The 15,838-nt window shown below is 45.6% G+C and overlaps 2 protein-coding genes across 6 annotated transcripts; one reads left to right on the top strand and one right to left on the bottom strand.

The window, feature by feature from the left end:
* Positions 1-149: 149 nt before the first annotated feature.
* On the bottom strand, positions 150-10,176 carry LOC130538211 (myotonin-protein kinase). Of its 4 annotated transcripts, XM_057055605.1 has the most exons (16): positions 9,809-10,176; positions 9,403-9,643; positions 7,299-7,390; positions 6,522-6,605; positions 6,328-6,423; positions 6,073-6,221; positions 5,841-5,934; positions 5,499-5,696; positions 4,997-5,245; positions 4,829-4,908; positions 4,643-4,739; positions 4,395-4,561; positions 4,226-4,323; positions 1,863-1,924; positions 1,572-1,646; positions 150-1,346 (listed from the first exon to the last, which is right to left on the bottom strand). In XM_057055605.1, the coding sequence occupies exons 2-16, from the start codon at positions 9,569-9,571 to the stop codon at positions 1,245-1,247; spliced, it is 1,812 nt and encodes a 603-aa protein (XP_056911585.1). In that variant the 5' UTR covers positions 9,572-9,643; positions 9,809-10,176; the 3' UTR covers positions 150-1,244. The 4 variants fall into 4 exon arrangements, with proteins under 4 accessions (XP_056911585.1, XP_056911586.1, XP_056911584.1 ...); XM_057055606.1 differs by lacking the exon at positions 9,809-10,176 and having other exon boundaries at positions 4,997-5,212; positions 9,403-9,727; XM_057055604.1 differs by lacking the exon at positions 9,809-10,176 and having other exon boundaries at positions 9,403-9,725.
* A 1,905-nt stretch (positions 10,177-12,081) lies between these two features.
* Positions 12,082-15,682, top strand: LOC130537775 (protein LBH-like). Of its 2 annotated transcripts, XM_057054800.1 has the most exons (4): positions 12,091-12,360; positions 13,869-13,947; positions 14,598-14,812; positions 15,005-15,682. In XM_057054800.1, exons 1-4 carry the CDS (start codon positions 12,335-12,337, stop codon positions 15,120-15,122), a joined length of 438 nt encoding a protein of 145 aa, XP_056910780.1. In that variant the 5' UTR covers positions 12,091-12,334; the 3' UTR covers positions 15,123-15,682. The 2 variants fall into 2 exon arrangements, with proteins under 2 accessions (XP_056910779.1, XP_056910780.1); XM_057054799.1 differs by having other exon boundaries at positions 12,082-12,360; positions 14,598-15,682.
* The last annotated feature ends 156 nt before the right edge of the window (positions 15,683-15,838 follow it).

Genomic DNA, 15,838 nt, shown 5'->3' with positions numbered 1-15,838 from the left:
CTTGTTGTTGACACGCGTATTCTTTCTTTAAAAAATTCATTTCCACACAGATTTTCATTGTAAATGTTAAAATGATCATTTTAAACATTTTAAAGCGATTGTAGGTTCAGAGTCACAGGCTCTTGAGCTGGGAACAATACAACATACTCTTGACCTTTGACCTTTACTCTTGTGACACAAATACAGAACAGGAAGACATCAATGTTGTTTTTTTAATCAATCTTTCCAATCAGATAGAAAAAAACACCCTTTTTGTAAAGAAAAATAATGTTTTGAATAATCTACAGTAGTTACAACCAAGAAAACATGGTCAGATATAGACGTGTGCACGTTCATCCACAAGCACACACGACTGGACTCTCCTCAGTCTTAAGAGAGAAAGTTAACTAAAACCAAAGATAATGAGCACAATTGTACTTTATTATTTCTGTTTAAAAGACTTAACTCGTTCCTTTCATTTGTTGGGGCCACATTATTTTCTAGAATTGTTTGTTTGTCATCGTTTGTTTATTTGTTTGTTTGCTGCATTTGGCTCCCGCCTCCTCCCGTGACAAAAAGGGGGGGACATTTTTGTAGGCACTGCAAGCCTAAATGCATTTTACATTGTGTAACTTGACTACTGGTCAACATCAACTTCTTTAACCGCCTCCTCAGAGTTTCACTCTTTACACTCTTGGTTTTCATCTTTGACGTCTCAGGCCCCAGAATCAGAATAACGCTGTACACTTGCAATGTTACAAGACGTGAAAAGCAATAAATGCATTTTTCATTGTGTGCAAAATGTCTAAAGACGCCTCGTTGCAATATTCTGTGAGTCGCTTGTGTGAATGGAGATGGGTCGGTCTCAAAGTCTCAAAGCTTTGCTCTGTCTGTGTTCCCCAGTGGGCCAGTCTGCCGTGTGCGTGGTGCTATTTCATGAGTAAAACTATGGCTTTTATTCACTTTTGCACAGCAAAAACATGCCTATAGTAGTGCAAAACAGAACCACTCAAGGTGCAGATACAGTGACACTCAAAAACAACTCTATTCACTCAACAGCTGCACCTCTGTGGCCTAAAAGGTAACGTCTCAATCTCTTACTCACGCAAACATGCTCGCTTTGATGGCTTTCTCTTTGTTCCGCAATCACATCAAAAATGTCCTCATCATTTCTCCCTCATTGGCTGTCAGAACTCTAAACGGCCTCTCTTTGCATGCTCGGCACAGAGGAGGAGGCTGAAGCTGCGGGTCAGCGTGGTCGCATGTTAGGAGAGCTCAGAATAGCGGTTTCTCCTCCAGGCACTGAGCTCAACACCTTCTGCACAAACCAGTAAGTAGGATTCACTCCTCACCTGTGGCAGCCAAACCTGGAGAAGGAGAAAAGAGAGCTGCAGCTAAACCGTTGAAAGGAGGCTTGACTGATGACGACTGATGCGTCGTGTAGGCCCGACGTCACTCAGCGTGACCTGGAAACGCCTTAACGTGGACCTCAGCTCACACTGGTATGAACGATGCCGCGGTGAAGCTCAAACCGCACGAGACGACAGTTGCCTGGAAATATAATCTGCACTAAATAAAGCAAATGATTGTACCCTGTGAAAGAGGAGCAGGTGGCGATGGAGAGGTGTCACCAGTGGGTACTGGCAAGCTGGGGTCACTCTCTGCCTCTGGAACAGACAAAAACATTTAAATTAGGAGATCTGTGACGGCAACAGCAAGAGGTCAGAGACTTAGTCATCACAGGTTTTAGTCATTGGTGCAACAACTGCTTCAGCAAACACATCAGAAAATAAAAGGTATTTCATGCTGTTTCAAGGGTTTGATTTTGGTGGCCATGACAGAGAAAGAGTTATTTGGATAAAATGGAGTAAAGCCAGGCTTACATCTGTTGGCGCATCCACACAGTAGCCAGGCAGAGCAAGAGGTGTTGGACAGATACTGAGCTCTGTGATTGGAGGAGAGAGAGGAACGTCAGAGCCCACGATGTACAGCAGCACTGCAGGCAGGGTGCGCTGCTGGCCAGCCAGAAGAGTCGTCATAAAAAGACCCAAAAAGAGCACAGTTGTGTGGTGATGAAGGTCAGAGCAGTGTGACTGAGACAGGGGGAAAAGGAAGGGACGCAGGAAGTAGCATCAGCAGCGGCGTTGAATGATGATGTTCCTTGTGATCATGGAATCTGTGTAAGGCTGCCAGAGGTGGCATTTCCTTCCTCCTCTGCCCCTGTTGGGGGCCCTGAGACTCCTCACCAGACTGGCAGAGGCCTGTGAGCCAGAGGATGGATACCAGAGCAAGTTGCCCTCCTTGGACTGGAATGTTATTGCATATATTTCTTATACAGCCAGGTCTCTGTCCTTGTCTTCTGTCCCTCAGTACTTAATGAGTCAAGCCTCTCTCCTGCTCGATTCAATTGTTATTATTATTAGAAAATACAATTCACAGCTTCTTGGACAGAAAATATTCTAATAACTACATAATTATTGTGGTCACACAGTAAAAATGTGAATGTATATGAGATATCAGAACAGCTGAATGTATATGGGGTTTATGAGATATCAGAACAGCTGAATGTATATGGGGTTTATGAGATATCAGAACAGCTGAATGTATATGGGGTTTATGAGATATCAGAACAGCTGAATGTATATGGGGTTTATGAGATGTGAGAACAGCTGAATGTATATGGGGTTTATGAGATATCAGAACAGCTGAATGTATATGGGGTTTATGAGATATCAGAACAGCTGAATGTATATGGGGTTTATGAGATGTGAGAACAGCTGAATGTATGTGGGATTTATGAGATGTGAGAACAGCTGAATGTATATGGGATCTATGAGATGTGGGAACAGCTGAATGTATATGGGATTTATGAGATATCAGAACAGCTGAATGTATATGGGATCTATGAGATGTGGGAACAGCTGAATGTATATGGGGTTTATGAGATGTGAGAACCTGAATGTATATGGGATCTATGAGATGTGAGAACAGCTGAATGTATATGGGGTTTATGAGATATCAGAACAGCTGAATGTATATGGGGTTTATGAGATATCAGAACAGCTGAATGTATATGGGATCTATGAGATGTGGAACAGCTGAAAATATATGGGGTTTATGAGATGTGAGAACAGCTGAATGTATATGGGGTTTATGAGATGTGGGAACAGCTGAATGTATATGGGATCTATGAGATGTGAGAACAGCTGAATGTATATGGGATCTATGAGATGTGAGAACAGCTGAATGTATATGGGATTTATGCGATGTGAGAACAGCTGAATGTATATGGGGTTTATGAGATGTGAGAACAGCTGAATGTATATGGGGTTTATGAGATATCAGAACAGCTGAATGTATATGGGATCTATGAGATGTGAGAACAGCTGAATGTATATGGGATTTATGCGATGTGAGAACAGCTGAATGTATATGGGGTTTATGAGATGTGAGAACAGCTGAATGTATATGGGGTTTATGAGATATCAGAACAGCTGAATGTATATGGGGTTTATGAGATGTGGGAACAGCTGAATGTATATGGGATCTATGAGATGTGAGAACAGCTGAATGTATATGGGATCTATGAGATGTGAGAACAGCTGAATGTATATGGGATTTATGCGATGTGGGAACAGCTGAATGTATATGGGATCTATGAGATATCAGAAGAGATGAATGTATATGGGATTTATGAAATGTGAGAACAGCTGAATGTATATGGGATTTATGAGATGTGAGAACAGCTGAATGTATATGGGGTTTATGAGATGTGGGAACAGCTGAATGTATATGGGATCTATGAGATGTGGGAACAGCTGAATGTATATGGGATCTATGAGATGTGGGAACAGCTGAATGTATATGGGATTTATGAGATGCATTGTTGCTTCTGGAAGGGCTGGGGGATGTGGGGGAGTGGTCGTGTACAGTAAGCATGAGATGGATGGATGGATGGATGGATGGATGGATGGATGGATGGATGGATGGATGGATGGATGGATGGATGGATACATTTACCTAACCACTCAAAATTCAATGAGTTCAATAGCACCTTTAAATTTGGCCCAGACATTGAAATAAATTTAAACTGTGGAGAAAACTCCTAAAGATCAGCCCGACTCTCCCAACCTTCTATCATTTGTAACCGTTTGGGTTCCTGGGACACACTCCCTAAGATCTCCAAGCCTCATTAATGATGATGAAGAGGATGCCATGAAGAGGAAGCAGGGCACTCATTCCTTGCCTGTCTCCTTGGAATTTTTCAAGTGTTGGATCTCCCCCTTTAATCGCTCCATCTCTGTCTCCAGCTCATAACATCTCCTCTCTGCTTCCTGTAGCCGGCTGGTGGGGACAAACATGTGGTTTTAAACTCTTTACTGAAATGCGTCATGCGGACTGTCTGTTGTTGATACCTCTGCAAGTCTTCGTTCAGTTGTGATAGTTGTTGGGACATCGCCTCGTCCCCCTCAGTGGTGACGTGAGGAGATCCAGCAGGACCTTCGTCCTCAGTGGGGGGGGGCTCCAGCAATGGAGACGGGTCTTCTGGTCCAGCGTTTGTAAGATTCCACAGCTGTTGGCTCTAAATGCAAAGCAGGGATGGGACAAACTCAGCAACCCCAGGACAGAAGAGTCGTACCTGGCCTGGACGATGAAGACTAACCAGCTTCACTGGGGTGTAAAGACTCTCCCAGTCTCTTTGTCTTGTGTCGTCAATCTGCATCATGATGTCCTGACTGCGGTCGATTGCACCTGTCTGGCTAAAGTCCGATATAAGGAAGGAAATACACAAATAAATAGACCAGACGGGTTGATGTGTGTGAAAACTCGAGCGGGCCTTTCAGGTCACCTTGTGGCCGTGTAAGAGTATCCAACAAAGGCCAAGTGTACTCCTGTGGGGGCTCTGTCGGTCACGTCAGACAGGGTCTCCTGCAGAGAACAACAAACAGCCGATGTTGTTGTTTTAGACAGAGTCCATGTGTGGGACAACGGTTCCTCGGATCTGAGGGGGAAGTACCGTTTCACTGAGGCAGTCGTCCATAATGTCAAAGTTAGAAGTGTCAGTTGGATTGGACACTTCCGGCAGAAACGGGGCAGGGATCTTATGTAGGGACGCCCAGTCCAGCCCGCTGAAGAAGGGGTGGCCCCTGAAGTCACTGAGGCCCTTCCTCCCGAGGCGGTCTTCCCTCTCACAGATGAGCCCAAGGATTAAAGAACGAGCCTTTTCTGAGATCTCGGGGCCAGAAGAGGGGAATTCAAAATAATCCTGAGAATAAACAACCTGTTTGAATGCTTTGTGTGCACCGAACTGCAACTATGCTCAGAGGTTCCTCAGGTCCTAATGAGGGTGACGAGGGAAGCAGGAGCAGAGGCAGGCCTGCACCTTGGACTGGTCTCCAGTCCATCACAGAACACACACCATTCACACACACTCACACCACGGGCCTTTTACAGCCTCCTCCTCCTCGTCCCTCCCCAGAGGGTGAAATGTTCTGAACTTAGCTGAAATGTTTGTGTACCTGGAAGTGGATGATCTTGGCATACGTTTCAGAGAGCGACTCTGCGTAGAAGGGCGTGGTACCCAGCAGCATCTCATAGGCGCAGATACCCAGAGCCCACCAGTCACATTCAAGACCATAACCTCCACCTCCCTCAACTGCCCTTAAAATCTCTGGAGACAAGTAGTCAGGAGTTCCAACAGCCAGAGTTGAGCGGACCTGTGACAGAATAAAAGGGTGACGGCTGGGCGAGCCTTAGCTAGCCTCCTCCTCCTATTGTTATTATTATTATTATTATTATTATTATTGGTGGTGGTAATAGACGCAGCAGAAAAGTTACAGATGTTACTTATCGACTCTCACCAGGCCGTCCTCTGGGAGCCTCAAGCAGGAACCAAAGTCCCCCAGCCTGACGTGTCCATCAGCTGTCAGCAGGATGTTGTCAGGCTTGATATCTCTGGGAGGTACAACAGAGGACCAGTGTCACTTCCAGAGGATACAGAAACAAGACTCGTCTAATCGCAGTTCCACGAGATAAACGGCACAGCAACACATACTGATAGGAACGTTCCAGGATTCAAAGCTAATGCTGTACCTGTGGACGTAGCCCAGTTTGTGAACAGAGTGAATGGCCAGGACCATCTCAGCCAGGTAGAACTGAGCCATGTCCTCGGGGAGCCGGTCACCAAACTTACTGAGCAAGGTCAGCAGGTCGCCCCCTACATAATAGTCCATTACCAGATACTGAAGTAGAAATTGGTGGATGAATGAGAGAAGTGGCCTTTAATTTGACTAATACACAATATTGGATTAGTAAGCGTTATTTTCTGACTGAAATGTTTGTTCATACCAGATAATCATCGTCCTGAAAGGCATAGTGCAACTCTGTAATCCATCGCCTGTCGCCTTTGAGCAGAACCTCTCTCTCCTCTTGGTAACATGCTGTCTATAAAAGAGAATGATGATGTTCTGTCTGGATCAGTAAAGGACAAATCCTTAAAGTCTCTCTTTAATGTGTTTGCGTGTGTATATGCGGCCATATACCTCCCCTCGTCTCAGTATGTCCCATTTATTCATTATCTTTAAAGCATACACTTGTTGGGTACTTCGGATTTTTGCCACGGCAACCTACAAGAGAACAACATAAAACAAAACCGTGAACATAAAAAATATTCCTCAAACCAGTTCCGGTGCTGATGCAGCTGTTCTGGTCCGCTGGTCCACAAACACTGTCCGTACCAAGCAGCCCACTGGAAGCACTTTGTCGCCATCTGGCGGCCACATTAAAAACTACACCCAATTGAGGCCAGACTGTATTCAAACGTTGATTAGCAACGTTCACCTTCCGCAGAACAATGTTGGCATTCAAATGTGCATCTTACAAATGCATCTTAAGCCATCTACATTTTACATCTATTATATGTTATATTCAAATTGAAATCTTGGGCCTGGACTAGGACAATCTTGTTAATGTCATTGAAGGTGCAGCAGCTAAAGAAAGAACAAGTTTCACTCAACACAACTACGAGGTCGAAATGTGCAGCAGCATGTATGTGAACAGGTTTAAAAATAGGATATTTATATTTGTTTTTTAAGCAGGTCTACGTTCCCGCCTAATGCCTAATGTAAAGAGCAGTAGAGGGAACACAGGTGAACACATGAGCTGCTTCTCTCTAGTAAAGCTTGCTTGATGTTTAATCTGCTGGCAGGACCGGATCAGTCTGGAAGGGTGAAAGATCTGGTTTCTAGGTGTCAGTGCTGTGTGATTGCACTTCGGGTCTGATCGGGAGGCTCTGTGGTTCCTGCTCCAAAGCTGCTCACCTCGCTGAAGTTGCCCCGGCCAATCACCTTCAGGATGTGGAAGTCTTCTCTCTTAAGACGAGTCTTCTTCACCTGCTTTACCAGAGGTTCAGCTGTGATTGGAGGGAAGTCCACAAGCCTTTAATCATCTGTGGTATATGTTCTTTACAGCAGAGTGAAGAACACACGTTTGTTTTGTGTGTATAATACTGTATGTGCGATAATTGTCTAGTACAAACTGGTTTAGCTTTTTCTGTTCGGGTAAATATTAACAAGATGGTGATTCTTGTATAAACGTTAATAGCTATAGCTCAGCCTTGCGTGTTAAATATCCACATCAGACCTTTTAGAAAAAGATCCAGTCGGCAGCAAACAACCAACTACAGGAGAGAGAGAGGATAAACTACGATGACCCTACAGCAGGAGAAGCTTCAGCCCTTTCAGAGTCCATCACAGGACCCCTCAACATCCTACGAGGCTCCATCCAACCTGCGCACACGTTTGGATGAAACTACGAGGAAATACCCGACTGTCTACCAGAACAAACCACGCAGACACGCAGAGAACATGCAGAGGTTCCTGCTAACGCCTGAGCTGTGGACCTGTTTCCTAGAGTCCCAGAGGCCCTCGCACGGCAGACTGTTGATATTAACCTGCATTTTTCTTTTAAAATAACAGTTTGAATAAAGTCCCAGCCTAAAGGATGGAGAAAGGGAAATATTGTCATGCTGCAGCCAACCACCAGAGGGGGTTTACACACCGAGTTGGGCCTCTGAGCAGCTGCTTTCCTGTTTTAAACACAGTCTGGGCAAACTCCATTTTTTATTTCATCCCTTGTCTGTTCTAATCTTTTCCAGCTCCTAATATATCATGTTGTGATCTACTGGCTGGGTCTCCCTCAAAAAAAAAAAAAAAAAAGATTTCCTCTGGTGAGATGTCCCAGAGAGCTAAAGTAAAATAAAATAAATCCACAGTTTTGAGTTATGACAACCTGTACCTGAGCAGAGGAAGAGGACCACGAAGGTCCCTGGGAGCACAAACTGTGTCCTGGGTCAGGAGACTTGGCCGATCACACGGCCTGTCAGGACCCGCCGTCCTCCACAGGGACAGCTTCGGGGGGTGGGGGGGGGGGCATGTGGATCAGAGCCCTGCTAGGAGTCAGCAGCAGCTGCAGGTTGACTCAACTGGGGAAGGCTGCAGCAATCTATCGGCTGTTGTCACCACCATGCTGATTCATTAATCCTGGGAATGATGGGACTGCTTCATGGGCCAACTGGGAGGGACGGAAGGATCTGAGGAAGCCTGGAGCCACATTTGTGGTCCGTCTGCATCACTCTGGCAGCAGATCGCAGTAGATCCGCTGATCTGCTGTTGATTCTCTAAATCTTGTCAGCTGGTGAAAATGAACTATCAGTGGAGAATTCTTTTCAGATCGACGATAGATGGTCGATATTCAGCAGCTTTTATATCTGAGGCGCCCTCGCTGGGGCCTGATGATGTCGTGCTCATCTCGCTCTCATCCCGGGGGGGGGGTTCGTGTAAATGACCTGCTGGTTGAAACAGCCGTTACCGTTACTCCTTAGTGTGTGTGTGTGTGTGTGGGGGGGGGGGTCTTCGTGCCTGGACACGTGACCATGTTAAATTTGTGTTCATTAGACGGCTCTTTTCAGATGCTGAACACGGACATCCAGCACAGACAGATGCTTCACACCAACCAAAATAAACCTGTGACACACTTTTAACAACATTGTGTCGTGGTGGGGGAGTTTTCCTTCATATTCCAAAGCACTGCTGTACGTCCCACCAGTTGAGACGACCGCTGGATTTTAGACGTGAGACAGGGTTGACGTCCTGCGTCTGTCCAGCTCTTTTACGGCCACCTGCAGTCGATGTAAACTAAAGTGCAGAATCTCCCAGTATGAATGGAATTCACTGGCAAACATGCCTGTGAAAGCACACAGCCCGTATTAGCTGCTCTATTTATAAACCGGAACAGCGCCGCTGTGACTTGGTGGCTCAGCTTGAAGCACGTTTAAGTTCTGAGCGGCTCATCATCGACTGGTGAAAAGCTCAGCGAAGCTGTGTTCCCACCACCAACGTTCATATTCAGCAGGAGAGGACTCACCCCACTGCAGGAAGCCAGAAACAAACTTCTCCTTCACCAGCGTCGATGAGTAAAACTCCTGATAGACACCCACGAGAAGGTCCAGCAGCGTCTGAAGCCCAACGGGGCCCGATGTCTGGGGGCCCTTGGCCAGACCAGGTGCGCCGAGCCCCGGGCCCGTCGACATCATGTCCGAAGGCTGGGGGGGCCCTTCCTGTGACGGTTACCCCCCAGAGTCCATGGAGAGTCGGGTCTCCTGCTGCTGGGTGTGTAGTTGGACTCTTGTGAATCACATTTACTGTAACAGCCCTCCCTCAAGGTCTTTGGGCCACACCACCCCCAGCCCCCCTCCACCCCTGGCCCACCCAACAAACACTCTGGATCTGGTTCTGGATGATCACCAAAGCCCACCCCTTCCCCCACTAACCTGCCTGGGATGTGTATCGCCTCAGCTTCGCCCCTTTATTCTGGGTTTTCTGTTTGTAACATGGTCTTTGAGCAGGTTGCCTTCAGCCCGCTCCTGTTTAAGGTCAGCTTTTTTCCTGCTCTCCTCTGTTTGTCTTTATATGTCAGCCTCCTCCCTCACTTTCCATTCGTGTGCAGCATCTGTCAAGCCTGTAATTTCTCCAGTTCTGACTCCGGACCTTTTTTGGTGCTCCAGGCTGTGTCTCCGTCCTTCTCCACACCCTCCGAACAACTACTGCAAACAATGAGCTGCAGCAGTTGCGTGGAATAGGAAGCACAGTCGTGCTCCTAAACTGTTTCTCCTTTTCTCTGTCAGTGCTGCCCTGCCTTTGTTTTATGACATCTCAGCTTCCCTCTTTCTCTCTGTGTCGGAGCAAACTGGAGGCGCTGACCTGGATCACTGGGAGCTGCTGCTAATCCACTCAGTCGAGACCACAAATCTCTTATTTTGTCAACCATCCAGTGATCATTTAAGAGTCATTTTTTTGTTCTTCTTCTCCTCGTTCCTCTCAGCTTTCTTCTCTTCCTCAGATCTAACAGATCAGTAATTCCGGCCCAGATCGCTGGTTTAGTAAATATCCCACAGTCCTTCTGCCCGTCCCACATTATCTGAGGCTGAATAGCTTCACTGTTACCCAGCTGAAACCCAGAACTATTAGTATGGATAATAATTGATCCTGTAATAAATCAGCCTGGGGAAATGACAGAGTTCTGAAAAGCAAGTGCCCTGGTTCTGTTACCCAGTGGAACAGGTGAGGACTTGGTCACCCACATAAAAATAACAACAGCTTCATCTTGAAATATGACTTTGTAGCTGCCCGTGGAGGGAAGTTACAGCAGAAGCTAAGAGACCCAACACAGAGAAGCCCATTTATACGCAGCAGCGCTAAAGGGAAGAATGTTTGGTTTGGTTCCATTTTTGAAGCGTTTTCAATCATCAAAGTCCACTTTTATCATTTAAGTCCTCAGCTAAAAATCATTTTACGTTCCATTTGGGAAGGTCCCAGAGTCTGGAGGAGTGGCGGTGAACGGAGCCGCGCTGGTGCGGGTGTGTTTTATCAGGTCAAAGGTCAACGCAGCCGTCTACCAGGGGATTTTAGAGCACTTCCTCCCTCCCTCTGCTGTACCTGCCCCCACTGCCAACGGTGCCTCTGTGATCAACCAGCAAATTCACCTGACCTAAGCAGCGAACAGTGAAGCGTCTCCAGAAACAAAAAGATTCCCACACTTTCTAATACACCAGTCAGAGTGTAATGAATCTATATAAAAAGACTTTTCACTTTTAGGGTTGAATTAGTGAAATAAATCGAGCGTTTGATGGTATTCTAGTTTATTAGAAGGGCTCCTCGCAGCATGAACGCCACTGCTCAGTGCGATGGCGCCCCCTGCTGCTGTCCTGGGGAACAGCGCCTTCATCTGCAGCGCTTCAGTGTGACGCCCAGCTCAGACTGGTCAGACTGGTCAGACTGGTCAGTGTACAATAAAACAAATGAGCTCGCTGAGCTCCTACAAACACGTGTCCGGGAAGTTGAGTTAGGCATGGATATCACAAAAGCCCAGTATTTATTTGCTATTTCTGCATTGCACAAGATTCTAATGACGTGGTACAATTCTCCCTTAGCAACACACCGTTGCTATGATGCGCGGTAATCAAACGCGGAAGCCTGTTTAAATATAATCACTTTTCATGCTATTATCTGACATTGAAGAATAGGTCATTTACCCATTGTTAAAAAAAACAAAACCCTTTTAACCATTTCAGACTTTGCATTCAATTATTTTGCAAAACTTTTGAAACTTCTGAGTAATCTCAGCTGGTGCAGAATCACTTTTACAGCAAATCTTTAAGGTCTTTAAGGTGGATTTTTCTGCATTATAAAAATCTGATAATAACATGGTGAATGGCAGCACCACAACCCTGATGAGGTGAGATGTAATAATAATAATAATAATAACTGTGCATGTACAAGTGAGGAAAAACACAGCTCACGGAGCAACAAGCTGTCCAGGCTGACCTGGATCCCCACAGCACGTGCACACACGCACGCCCGTCCATAATCCTCCTTGACTGTTATTTATTCTCATTTGTGGAATCCATAATCTAGCTCCACTGGTTCAACCTAAGCATTCATTTGAAGAACAGTCCTAATCAGGATGTATAAAAAAGTCTTAGCAGGGGGGGCTGGAAGGGCCCACCGGCTCCCCGTGGCCCCGCACACCCCTCCCATCACAGCTGCGTGTGTGATTGAAGGTGACACTAATTCTGGCAGGTTGCCTGTCGCTCTGAAGGTGCACTGTTGCGTCACTGCGAGGAGAGCTGGAGGGATGTGGGCAGGGACGCAGGAGCAATTCCAGAAGGAAATAAGTGAAAGTAGGCTGCAGTCGGCTTGTCAAGAGTAGCTGCTGCTTGGTGAGGGTTCCTGGTGTTGTCGGACACTTTTGGAAGGATTTGGCTCTGATTCTCAGTGACCTTGATGTCCCCACAGAAATGAGCTGCATCCCAGCCTCACACAGGTAAGGAACACGCTTAAACAGGGACCAATCGACAGTCTTTTTCAACTTTACCTTCATTTAATACCTAAAGTAAAGTGGGATTAAACCCTTAAAGCCTGGGCTGAAGAACATCTTAAGTAATCTGTTTCTCTGGGTAGTAAAAGTATTTGAGTGTTTGTGAAAATTCTCTCTCAAGAGCCTGGAAGATGTAGAGAAGTAATGGGAAGGTGATGCACGTTCATCTTGACCAGCACTCTAATATTTACATGTAGATTTGGGGCTCAAAGGGAGCCACTGATTCAGCAGGTCAGAAGGTTCCAGGAGTGTGGAGTGTTGAAAGAAACCTGGTGTTTACTGTCCCAAGAGCACAAATAAATACAGACCAAATTCCAAAAAGTTGCTCCTCCAGTCCAACACTTTTTTAAGTCCTTCTCCCATTCTTGGACTGTAGGAATCAATTGTTTAAGATACTTATGTTATTAAGTGCTTATCTGTAGATTAAGCCAGAAGATGACCATCCCCCACTCCTCGTGTCACCACATGCACCTTTTTCAATCACCAATGAGCATTTCTGTCCAGTTTAACCTGTATTTTGCTGCTGTGGAAACTGCTCATTTATTCCCCCGTGATGCTGTAGACCAAAGGTGTCAAACTCAAATACCCAGTGGGCCAAAATTCAAAACTGGGACAAAGTCAACAGTAATCTTTTGCCTTTGTAAGTTAATGTAATGTAAATCTAATGCCTTTTCATTTCTTCTACTTTCTGGCACCTTTGAGTCATTTCCAGGTGCTTGTGCTTGTCTTGGTGTTGCGTTTATAGTGTCATCTGTTGTTGTTCTCCTTGTAATGAACATTGGCTCCACATACAAGACAGACGGGTACATCTACATATCTAAACAGATATTCTGCCTCCTACCTGTTCAGAAAGGTCCTATTTTCTGCCTTTAATCATTTTTCAGAGGGGTAGTGCCAGAATTAGCATTAGCATATAAGGTCGCTATGACTACTTTCTCTTTCTTTGTGGTTGGCAAGCCACATATTGGTGCATTACCACCACGAGCTGATGTGGAGTGTGGATTTTCACTCCAAAACACCAGGTGAGCATTCTGGTATTTGTGGTATTAGCACATGCGCTTTAAGCGATAATACCGGCGGGCCAGCTCTAATAGTCAATTGGTATGGCTTTGCGGGCCAAATATAATTACATTGCGGGCCAAATTTGGCCCACGGGCCAGAGTTTGACACCTATGCTGTAGATTCAGAAATGAGCTGCCGGACTTTCCAACATCCACATGGTCCTGAGCTTCTTAGAACCTGGAAGCAGATAAAAGCTTCCATCCAAGTTGACAGACCCCCTAAACCCCCCGAACCAAAGATTATAGATGAACAAAGCTAGTTTTGCTATGTGTTGTCCAGAGAAGACTAAGCTCAGGAGATGGCGATGAGCTTGGTTTAGACTGTAGCAGAGACACGTATGAAAGGTAACTAAAAATGTACATTTGTCCACATGTTTGTGTCTTCATTGGCAGTATGAACAATATTCTCACTCAAGTAGAACCTCAGCTGGAGGAGAGTCCAGGAGAGAGAAGAGGGAGCAGAGCCTACCAGGTATTATGGGTTATTTTATCAGCCGTCGCCTGGTCTCGTGCAACCTTGGGGCTGTTTAGCTGGATGATCATGGTTCATGGTGAAGCTCTCGGGCTGTTCCTGAGAGCTAACTGCGATAGCTACACGTGATAAACTCAGGAGGCTGATTCTCCTGTCCTACTGCTGCTAGAACCTGCTCTTGCTTTGGCCATTGACTGCTTTTCCACAACTCCCAGCATTGCTTCGGCATACCTGGTTGCTATAGCAACCCTTGCAGGACACTGCTGTAACATAACATGTTGACCAGTTACAGTAAGAGAATAAATATTGTGGTTCTTTTGGAATGTGGGCAGGCTGGCGGCCAGTCGACCAGAGTTCGGAGCAGCCCAGCAGGTACATCAAGCAGCTGTGTGTCACAGATGGGAGATAAGCTCCTAATCTGAGCTCTGTCACATGGAGGGTAAAACAAACAACATCCCAGAGGAGAGACATGATTGTCATATCAGAGGGGTGAAGGGACACATGACCCCTTTGGCTCCAAAGGATTCCCTCTGAAGGATTTTATTAATCCAATCTAGCAGCATTTTTCCAGACTGGAGAAGCAAATTAAACGTCCGATCCCGCAGCTGTATATTGTTTCTAAAACATTCTAAAATGTCCCTCTGGTGCAGATTTTCCCTGAGGTAAACAAGGATGAGGATTCCTGCCCTGAAAACATCCTCTACCGACGGGAACGTCTGCCTTCGATAGTGGTGGAGCCCACAGAGCTGGAGGGAGGCAGCACGCGCTGGCCAAAACTGTGTCCTTCCGGCAGCAGTTTGGAGGAGGGGGAAGAGACGGGCTGCAGCGCCGATCCAACAGAACAGGACTCCACCGCGGAGCCAGAGTACGGATCTCAGTCAGCCAGCAAAGCTAGCAAGACCAATAACGTGACGAGTCTTTCCCAATGCAGAGAAAATGGGAGAGAATCAAGTTACCAGTATAAAAGGGAATTGAAGGAAAAGGCTTTTTTTCTAAATTGTGGTTAAAAATGAAAGTCTCGTCTTGATTCTGCATCCTAACGGTGTGTCTGTTTCAGCTCGGGGGCCCGGAAGTCCTCCCTCACTCCATCCCAGAGTCAGATGTCCCTGTCCCACCTGACCCCGCCGACCTCCCCCACCCCCCCTGAGGCTGCTCCACCCTGCTTGAGGAGCTGAAGCTGACAGGAACCAAAGGAAGCCACTGAATGAACTGTGTGGAGCCCAACATCATTTAAGCACTTTTGAGATGTGGCTAAATTATTGGAGCTCAAGTTAGAAGCAAAGGAAAGTGTTTATTTATTTGGACTGAAGTCCTCAAATGTACTGGTACTTCAATTTGGAAATAATATGAACAAACAGGACCAGGTTTTACCTTTAAAAGAAATTCTTCCACAACAAGGAACCTTTACATGGAACATTTGCCCTGTGAAACAACTTTCTATAGTAATTTATATAAAAATGTACACATTTAACCATCATTTGCTCGTCATGTTGCTATTGAGACACGTTTAACTGAGAAACATTGTTCTAAATAAATGCATCCCTATATTGCCATTTCTCACTTTGACCAAGTGCTGAAGATCAGTGATAGAATATGCTTACAGGACACACAGAAGGAAGAAACAAATGTACATTTTTATTTCATGTGATGTTTCTTTGCCAAGGCCTATTTGCACCTTTCTGATAAAGATGAGCTTTAGTGGGTGTTTTATAACAATAAAGCTACATTTTAAATTATTCTAATGTATTTGTTAATTATTTGATTGCAGCACAATATAACTCATGTTTCTAAATTGAGAAGAATTTAATTCATATGGTCACAGGTTGTGTCCACAAGCACAAATGGAAATAAATACATGGCTGTTGTCTGTCAATGAGACATTTGATTGGCT

This window comes from Takifugu flavidus, chromosome 14, assembly GCF_003711565.1.
Source record: "Takifugu flavidus isolate HTHZ2018 chromosome 14, ASM371156v2, whole genome shotgun sequence".
Lineage (NCBI taxonomy): Eukaryota > Metazoa > Chordata > Actinopteri > Tetraodontiformes > Tetraodontidae > Takifugu > Takifugu flavidus.
Note: the sequence above shows the minus strand (reverse complement) of the source record. Positions and strands in the feature narration are given on the sequence as shown.